Source organism: Sinocyclocheilus grahami, unplaced genomic scaffold (assembly GCF_001515645.1).
Source record: "Sinocyclocheilus grahami isolate Dianchi unplaced genomic scaffold, SAMN03320097.WGS_v1.1 scaffold1339.1, whole genome shotgun sequence".
NCBI lineage: Eukaryota > Metazoa > Chordata > Actinopteri > Cypriniformes > Cyprinidae > Sinocyclocheilus > Sinocyclocheilus grahami.
The window spans coordinates 68,293-78,539 of NW_015506518.1; the positions used below are offsets into that span (position 1 = coordinate 68,293).

A 10,247-nucleotide genomic window follows, 5' to 3' on the forward strand; every position below is an offset into this window, starting at 1 on the left:
TGAGAGAGAGAGAGAGAGACTCAAATCAAAACAAATGAGCGCAACAGCACACAAAGTATATCACAGAAAGTTATAGATGCATACTGCGCTAGAAAAAAAAGATATTTATAATATATGATATAGGTAAGCAACATTACACGACCAAGATGTTTTCCCGAATATCAGCACGATTGCAATGTGACTGATTTTATACAATTATAGTTCAATAAACAAGAAGTTAAAATTAAGTGTCTTACATTTTAGACACAATATTGACTGTTTTTGCTCAATTTTGCTACTGAAAATTGTTCCAATCAAAGCCACAGCAGAACTGTTGTGTCTCTGATCAACACAGCAGTGTTTCGTTACTGAATGAATCCACGTTTTTGAACGAATCGAATGAGTCGGTGATTCAGTAACCTATTCATAAAGAGTCGCTTACGTGTTTCTGAATGAATCAGCCGTTTGAACGAATCGGTTGAATGAATGACTAAATGACTCGATCATTAAAACAGTAATTTGCCGCCACCTACTGGTGCTTTGGTTTCATATTTAAAAGTATTGCATTTTCCCCAATGTTTCTTATCTGTATGTTCAAAAAATATCTAAAACATTAATCTTATAACATTATTTATGCATTTGCAATTTTGTGGTGTAAATGCATTTAATGCCACTTCAGATGCAGCTTCTGAGTTTGTTGATACTGATTTCATTTGAATGGTAACAACTCTACAGTGTCTTATTATTCTAACTGCATTAATTGATGAAATTTAAGAATTTGACGTGAAAGATGACATTTAATGAGGTTTGGAAAAAATCAATTTATAAACACCGTGGGAAATGACATCCGTTTTATGCAACTCATTTCTACCTCTTTCCAGTCACAGAGCACTTTATTTTGAGAGTTGTCTAAGTGAGAAAACATCTGTAACTTAGTGCGGTGTGGGGGAAATTGTAGCGTTTAACAATTTATTTTAAGTAAATAAAATTTTGCATTGAAAAAAGATTTTTGTTTGTATATGCTGTCAATTATAGTTCTTAGAAAAAAATCGGTGCATCTCTATTTTTTTTTAAAAATTAACAATTTTGATCCAGTGCAACAATTATTCCGGAAAATACGATACATTTTATCAGTTCATTGAATGACTAAATAAAATGTACCTTAAAACCATTGCAATATTCACAAATCATGATGTTTCTTAATTTTATATTGGCAACAAAATAGTCACGAATGTATTGCGAGTATTTGATATGTTGCACGGCTTTATGTCTGCAGTTTTGACATGATGCATTAATAGAGAAGGTGTTTCTTGTAACAGCTGGATGAAGGTTTGTTTTAACTGATTCTTGTCAAATGTTGATGCTTTGAAACAGGAACATCTGGGATGGGAGTCTTTCGGCGGAGACCATCTTAACCAAAGGCAGTCAGACTGTGACTATTGTGAGTAATGACCGATTTTAGAGCATTTAAAAAAAAATAATGTTTTGATGATTTGTTTTGTATGAATTTATTTCTTTGTTGCGACTGATGGGGCATTTTTACAAGAAATAAAAAAAACTTCATTTATTTTGTTTGTATTTATTTATTTTGTTGTGAGTATTTAATTGAATACTGATTTATTTATTTAGTTTATTGGGAGTAATGACAGATTTTGAAGCATTTCTACAAACGTTATATTTATCTAGTTTTTTTATTTGTATATTTTGTTTATTGTGAGTGACAAATTTTGGAGCATTTTTATGTATTTTTGTTGTTAGGACTGACATATTTTAGAGTATTTTTTTTTTACGGAAGTGCTTTGTTTATTGTGAGTAGCGGCAGGTTTTGGAGCATTTTTACAAGAAATAAAAAAAAATCTATTTATTTTGTTGTGAGTATTTAATTGAATACTGATTTATTTATTTTGTTTATTGTGAGTGATATAAATATATATATTATATTTTTATTTTATTTTTGTTACAATTTTTATATTTATTTAGTATTTAATTTGTTATTCGTTTCATTTACTAATATGTAGTTAACTTTTTTATTTATTTTTGTTATTTATTTTAATTTAATGCAAATTTTTTATTTTTAAAAAAAAATTCTATAACATTTTAAATTTGTTTCATTTAGTTATTTTAGTTTTTTTTTGTTTTTTTTCATTTATTTAGTGAAATGTAGTATTTATTTAAAAACAAAAAATATTTGAATACTTTATCACTGATCTTAATTCCATTTTTTTGGTTCCCTATTTTTATTAACAATTCTTTTATTACATTAAAAGTGCATATGTAACCATAACTATCCTTCACTATAACTCACTTGACCTCCTCAGTTTCAGCTCGCCGGCGAACCTACAGCAAAGGCTTCTGGGATTCATGCGGCCCGATGGTTCCAGCTCTCAGCAAGTGCAGCAGGAGCTCCAGAGGAAGTACCACAGTGAGTTTCAGTGTGTTTCTGTGTATCTGTGAGCGCTCAGGTGTTCACCATCTCCTCATGTTTGCTCCTCAGCGGAGGCTCAAGCGTATGAGAAAGCATCTCTTCAGGCCATGCAGCAGTTGATCCATCGCTCCTATCAGACGCTGGCGCTCTGGAAGCTCCTGTGTGACCATCAGTTCAGCCTCATCGTCTCTGAGATGCCCAAAGTACGACCCATCTCTCTCTGTTACCCCTCGTGCTTTCCGAGACTAAAAAGGGTTTAAGCATAAAAACAATAAGTGTAATACTGCTTTAAATTGTTGTTGTTTTTCCCAAAAAATGTTAAAAAGTTTTCTTTTTAATGTAATTGCAATTTTGTTTTTGTTCTTCCGAGCAAAAATTAAATATCATACATTTTCCCTGATTTACAGAAGAGACCCACTAAAATTAATTCAGTGTAACGATCGTGTCAGGCATATTTACAATTTATGACACATTAAAAGACTAATTACTTTCACCCCAAATACTAATTAATGTTTAAAATGTGCCACTATCCTAGGTTTTGCCCATTGGTCAGTAAGAACGTTTTACTCATTTAAAATTTAATATGCTCTCTTATTCTTTTATATATTTTAATATGTACAGGTTAGAATAAGCATGTTTGAATTTTTACATAAATATTGTGTTGCACTGAATGACATTATTTAAACCAAATTTTAACATTTTATCCTCCAAAAACTTATTTGAAACCTTAAAAGTAGACACTAACATTTAATGTGCTTTCTATGGACATTTGTGACCCTGGAGCACAAAAGCAGTGTTAAGTCGCTGGGGTATATTTGTAGCAATAGCCAACAATACATTGTATGGGTCACAATTATAGATTTTTCTTTTATGCCAAAAATCATTAGGATATTAAGTAAAGATCATGTTCCATGAAGATATTTTGTAAATGTCCTACCGTAAATATATCAAAACGTAATGTTTGATTAGTAATATGCATTGCTAAGAACTTCATTTGAACAACTTTAAAGATGATTTTCTCAATATTTAGATTTTTTTGCATCCTCAGATTCCAGATTTTCAAATAGTTGTATCTCAGCCAAATATTGTCCGATCCTAACAAACCATACAGCAATGGAAAGATTATTTATTTAGCTTTCAGATGATGTATACATCTCAATTTTGAGAAAATTGACCCTTAAGAGGTCACATATAATCAATTTCTTTTGATGCGAACATCTTAACGTCTTTGACCCATGAACACTGTTCACTTCACCGTCAAATTCTTGATGCACAAGCGTTCATGTGGTCTTCTTTCTGCGTCAGGAGTTTCAGGACCAGATTAAGGCGGTGAGTTTTAAAGATGTGGTTGTTTCTGGACTCGAGCTGAGTGGCGCTCTCATCACCGCCATCATTAACGTGTACATCAAAGACAGCGCGTGTGTAGACACCGTCAGCGCTCACCTGAGAGACATCTGCCCTCTGCTGTACAGCAGCGACGACAGCATCTGCTCCAAGGTACCTGTGCGTCTCAATGAGACTCCAGTCAGACTCGACACAAACCACGAACACATGGAGACACAAAACAAGAGGGAAAAATAACAAGGCAGCTGTGGGAAAGGAGTCACAGGGTTTTATTTACATTTAGTAATTTAGCAGACGCTTTTATCCAAAGCGGTGAGTTTTAAAGATGTGGTTGTTTCTGGACTCGAGCTGAGTGGCGCTCTCATCACCGCCATCATTAACGTGTACATCAAAGACAGCGCGTGTGTAGACACCGTCAGCGCTCACCTGAGAGACATCTGCCCTCTGCTGTACAGCAGCGACGACAGCATCTGCTCCAAGGTACCTGTGCGTCTCAATGAGACTCCAGTCAGACTCGACACAAACCACGAACACATGGAGACACAAAACAAGAGGGAAAAATAACAAGGCAGCTGTGGGGAAGGAGTCACAGGGTTTTATTTACATTTAGTCATTTAGCAGATGCTTTTATCCAAAGCGACTTACAAATGAGGACAATAAAAGCAGTCAAATCTAACAAAAGAGCCAACAATATATAAGTGCAAATGACAAGTCTCGGTTAGCCTAACGCAGTACACGTAGCAAGGTAGATATACACATATATATATATATTATACACGCACATAAATACACACACACACACACACACACACAAAGAAAAACAAGTAGATAGAAAAAAATAGAAAGCTAGTGTTTTTTTGTTGTTGTTTTTTTTTATCAAATAAAAAAAGAAGATAAAATATGAAGTAGAATTAAAATAGAATAGAAAGTGTTAGAGTTAGAGGGTCAAATAAAGGTGAGACACAGCTCACTATTAGTTAATTATTTAATATTTGGTTTATATTATAATATTTATTATTTACTCATTATTTATTTGGTTTAGTTTTGTTGTTGTTGGTTTTGTATGTATGCATTTTTTTTTTTAGTTTGTTTTTAATTTACTTTTTTGTTTTATTTATTTACTGATTTCAGTTTTTTTGTTGTTTTTATTAAAAAATTTTTATTTGTTCATTTTGTGTAGCTATTTTTTATTTTTATTTGGCTTATTTTTTATTTTAGTTTAGTTTTTAGTTATTAATTTATTTTAGTTTTTATTTTATTTATTACATTTATTTTGTATTTTATTTTTATTTAGTTTAGTTTTTTTATTTATTATTTTTTTATTTCAATATTTAGTTCTTTTTTTATTTATTGTATTTATTTGTTTATTTTATTTTTGATTTACATTTATTTAGTGACACTTACCTTTATTAGAAAAATTATTATTTAACGTATTTATTTTATTTGTGTACTTTTTTTTCACTCAGTAGATATACACATATATATATATATATTATACACGCACATAAATACACACACACACACACAAAGAAAAACAAGTAGATAGAAAAAAATAGAAAGCTAGTGTTTTTTTGTTGTTGTTTTTTTTTATCAAATAAAAAAAGAAGATAAAATATGAAGTAGAATTAAAATAGAATAGAAAGTGTTAGAGTTAGAGGGTCAAATAAAGGTGAGACACAGCTCACTATTAGTTAATTATTTAATATTTGGTTTATATTATAATATTTATTATTTACTCATTATTTATTTGGTTTAGTTTTGTTGTTGTTGGTTTTGTATGTATGCATTTTTTTTTTTAGTTTGTTTTTAATTTACTTTTTTGTTTTATTTATTTACTGATTTCAGTTTTTTTGTTGTTTTTATTAAAAAATTTTTATTTGTTCATTTTGTGTAGCTATTTTTTATTTTTATTTGGCTTATTTTTTATTTTAGTTTAGTTTTTAGTTATTAATTTATTTTAGTTTTTATTTTATTTATTACATTTATTTTGTATTTTATTTTTATTTAGTTTAGTTTTTTTATTTATTATTTTTTTATTTCAATATTTAGTTCTTTTTTTATTTATTGTATTTATTTGTTTATTTTATTTTTGATTTACATTTATTTAGTGACACTTACCTTTATTAGAAAAATTATTATTTAACGTATTTATTTTATTTGTGTACTTTTTTTTCACTCAATTTGTTTGGTTTTTAATTGAGTTGTTAGTTTTATTTACTAATAATTTAATTTTTGTTTTATATAGAGCGAAAAGTATTATTTATTGTTTTTATTTTGTTTTTTTTAGTAATTTTTTGTATTTAGTGTAGCTATTTGTTTATTTATTGGTTTTATTTAGTCTTTAGTAAATTTTTATTTATTCATTTAATTCTTTATTAATATTTTTTTTGTATTTTATTTTAAATGATTAAATTTTTTTTATTTGTTCATTTATTTTGTGTAGCTATTTTTTATTTTTATTTGGCTTATTTTTTATTTTATTTTAGTTTTTAGTTATTAATTTATTTTAGTTTTTATTTTATTTATTACATTTATTTTGTATTTTATTTTTATTTAGTTTAGTTTTTTTATTTATTATTTTTTTATTTCAATATTTAGTTCTTTTTTTATTTATTGTATTTATTTGTTTATTTTATTTTTGATTTACATTTATTTAGTGACACTTACCTTTATTAGAAAAATTATTATTTAACGTATTTATTTTATTTGTGTACTTTTTTTTCACTCAATTTGTTTGGTTTTTAATTGAGTTGTTAGTTTTATTTACTAATAATTTAATTTTTGTTTTATATAGAGCGAAAAGTATTATTTATTGTTTTTATTTTGTTTTTTTTAGTAATTTTTTGTATTTAGTGTAGCTATTTGTTTATTTATTGGTTTTATTTAGTCTTTAGTAAATTTTTATTTATTCATTTAATTCTTTATTAATATTTTTTTTGTATTTTATTTTAAATGTTTTCGTATAGCTAAGTATAGCAGCTTTTATTAACTTAAATTTTAATTCTATTTTCATTTTATTTTTTTTACTATTAACAGACTATTATTTGAAAAATAAAAGAGAAACTTTTTTTTGTATTCCTTGACCATAACTATGCTTTTTTTAAAAACTATTATTATTTTAAACCGTAAGCGGTTGAGAATCATGTCGTTATCCGATCTCTTTCCCTCCCGACAGGCCAATGAGCTTCTGCAGGGCTCCAGACAGATCCAGAGCAAGCTGGAGAAGGAGCGAACGCTGAAGGAGTCCCTGCGCCTCTATCAGCAGATCAGTCACCACACAGACCTGCCCCTCGTCTGCTCGCAGTACCGGCAAGGTGAGTGCAGAGTGAGCTTTAAACGATTCACCTGCTTTTATCGTTGTATAACACCCTGATCACATTCTGTGCTCGTCCAGTGCGCTTCTATGAGGGAGTGCTGGAGCTGTGTCTCACAGCCGCTGATAAGAAAGACCCTCAGAAGCTGGGGCTGCACTTCTACAGGAACGGAGAGCCGGAGGAGGACTCCAGCGGCCTGCAGGCCTTCCAGCAGCGGTCAGTGCACACACACACTTCCTTTTAGGGATGTAACGAGTCACGATTCGATTCAAAATTAGATTTAAGACCAATTATAAATTAAACGTGTCCTTTTATTATTGCTTGGACAAAATGCTGCACGTTTCTTTGTGAAATTTAAATATAACACTATAATAATATACTAATATAGCACTTGCATATTGTTGTTCTTTTGTTGATTTTGATCGCTTCTATTGTCCTCGTTTGTTAGTCGCTTTGGATAAAAGCGTCTGCTAAATAACACAATATAATGTAAATGTAAATAACAAAACTACATTGACATTTTAAAACAAGCCCCAAATCAAATAAATAAGTAACACAAATAAAATAAATATCATCTTATAAACAAACTAAGGCTTTGTCTTGTGCTCTTAACATTTAATATCAGAGGCTAACACTGCATTTTAATCACGATCCAAACACAGATGCTGCATGCGTGCAACACGAGCAGTTTTTAATCTAAATTAGACTGTATAGTTTCGAAATTTGAAGCAAAAACAGAATGATTTGATTTCAGTTTTGTGAAACTATACATAAAAATATCTGCATGAAACAGCGACGAGCTGAACGAGACGCAGATGCACTCTCTGCCAGCAGGTGGCGCTTAAAGCGTTTCCTGGGTTACCGCTGTAAACAAAGCAGCGCTGCGCTTATGAACAGCAATGATGCAGCGTTTCCTGGGTTACCGCTGTAAACAAAGCAGCGCTGCGCTTATGAACAGCAATGATGCAGCGTTTCCTGGGTTACCGCTGTAAACAAAGCAGCGCTGCGCTTATGAACAGCAATGATGCAGTGTTTCCTGGGTTACCGTTTCCGCGGTTAATCGTTACATCCCTAGTTCTTTTACAGGATCCTGAGGTGCTCATGTGGGATTTGCAGGTTTAAATTGGGCTGTAACTCTTGTTTTTGTCCAGGCTCTGCTGTTATAAATGCATCACGGACACCATGCAGGAGCTGGTGAACCAGAGTAAAGCGGCCCCTCAGTCTCCCAGCGTCCCTAAACAACCCGGACCCCCCGTCATGACCTCTGACCCCAACATGCTGAGCAATGAGGACTCTGCCGCTCATGTGAGTCACACGCTAGAGCTTCATATGCTTCAGTTTGAACCTGTGAGATGCTGTTATTTATATACTACTTGTAGTGCTTGCTAATATTTAGAATATTTCTAATTAGCTTTAATCCCCCCCCATTTTGATAGTTTTAGTACTTCAACTTTTTTAATTTAGTTGCCAAGGAAACATTTCTAATGTTTAATTTTTTCCTCTTACATTTTTATTGTTAGTTTATTTCAATTTTTTGCCTTTTTTCAGTTTGTAATTTTAATACTTCAACTTTTATTTCAGTTAGTTTCCAAGGCAACATTTCTAATATTTAAGTTTTTCCTCTTTATATTTTCATTTTCATCATAATTATTATTATTTTTTTATATTCCAGTATTTCCTCTAATATTTATATTTTCATTGTTTTATTTATATTTCTAGTTTTAGCCATTTTAGTCAACATTTCTAATGTTCAATATTATATATATTTATTTATTTATTTATTTATTTTTTCATCGTTTCCAAGGCAATGTTTCTAATGTTTTTTTTTTCCTTTTAATAATTTTTATCGTTTTTTATATTTCTAATTCGTTTTAATAGTTTTTGTACTTTAATTTACATTCATGTCAGTTGTTTAAGTTTTTCCTCTTATAATTATAATTATTATAATTATTTTTTAATATTCCTGTTCAAGTTATTTATTCAGTTTGTCATTTTAGTACTTAAACTTAATTTTTTTGAAATGTCAATTAGTTTCTAAGGCAATATCTCTTGTTTTTTCATCAAATTATATTTTCATATAATTTTTTTTTATTATCTTTATTATTATTTTTTATTTTTAGTCATTACTTCAAGTCAAATAAAAGATTTTGGGTAGTTACCAAGGCAACATTTCTAATGTTTATTGAACATTTTTCCTCTATTTATATTTTTAACTTCACTTCGCACAAGTATAGTCTGAGTTGAAGTTGTCAGCATCAGCATCGGTGGATTATCTCTGATCCTGACTGGTTCTTCCCTCAGTTTGAGCAGATGCTGGGTCTCGCTCAGAGATCTCAAGACGAGCTCTTCCACATCGCGCTCTATAACTGTCTCATTCAGGCCGATCTCACCGACAAACTCCTGGAGGTACCAATGATTGCATGCACAGTTACTCCTCATAGCCTAAAGTCTCTCTGCTCGAAGTGTTTAGGACGTTTTCTCCTCTGCTCCAGGTGAACTCGCTCTACCTCGAGGATCATCTGATGCACATGATCAAACAGGACCAGAGTAAAGTGCGTAACATGGATCTTCTGTGGCGATACTACGAGAAGAACAGAAGCTTTGGCAAAGCGGCACACGTTCTGGCGCGGCTAGCAGACATGCACAGGTATAGTGCTGCTTATAATAGTTCTCATAACTATGCATGTAGATATTTAAATTCCTGTTGCTGGATACCTATATGCACCCAGTCTGAAGGGTTTGTGTTGGTGTTGTGTGCATGCAGCACGGAGATCTCTCTGAAGCAGCGTCTGGAGTACATCTCCAGAGCCATCCTCTCTGCCAAGAGCTCGTCCTGCGTCTCTTCACTGGGAGCCGACGGAGAGTTTCTGCATGAACTGGAGGAAAAGATGGAGGTACTGAGAGAAAAACAGCTGAAGACCTTTAGTGGAGAGCTGCACAATTTGGGGGGAAAGTCTAATTGCAATCGTTTCTGATTAGAATTAAATTTTTTTTATTTTTTTTAAAGCTTCAAAGTGTTTGTAGGGCTGCACAATTTGCCAAAAAATTTTACATTTATGTCAATATGATAAATGAGTAATTATTAGGGATGCACCGTGTTACGACACAAAACTTCTTTGATTTGTCTAGAAACATTAAGGGAATGTAACATTCACAAAACTCTATAACCAAGTTTCAAAATCAAA

General features: G+C 31.2%; 1 protein-coding gene across 1 annotated transcript in view; it reads left to right on the forward strand.

Annotated features, from left to right (window-relative positions):
• The window catches only part of LOC107569366 (nuclear pore complex protein Nup155-like), a 54,006-nt gene that overhangs the window by 29,555 nt on the left and 14,204 nt on the right, over positions 1-10,247 (forward strand). Inside the window, exons 12-23 of the mRNA XM_016255449.1 lie at positions 1,278-1,282; positions 1,354-1,420; positions 1,796-1,797; positions 2,298-2,401; positions 2,474-2,607; positions 3,710-3,901; positions 6,924-7,062; positions 7,143-7,278; positions 8,214-8,367; positions 9,364-9,468; positions 9,555-9,709; positions 9,827-9,956. Of these exons, the coding sequence (XP_016110935.1) occupies positions 1,278-1,282; positions 1,354-1,420; positions 1,796-1,797; positions 2,298-2,401; positions 2,474-2,607; positions 3,710-3,901; positions 6,924-7,062; positions 7,143-7,278; positions 8,214-8,367; positions 9,364-9,468; positions 9,555-9,709; positions 9,827-9,956 (1,323 nt within the window). The remainder of the gene's footprint in view (positions 1-1,277; positions 1,283-1,353; positions 1,421-1,795; positions 1,798-2,297; positions 2,402-2,473; positions 2,608-3,709; positions 3,902-6,923; positions 7,063-7,142; positions 7,279-8,213; positions 8,368-9,363; positions 9,469-9,554; positions 9,710-9,826; positions 9,957-10,247) is intronic.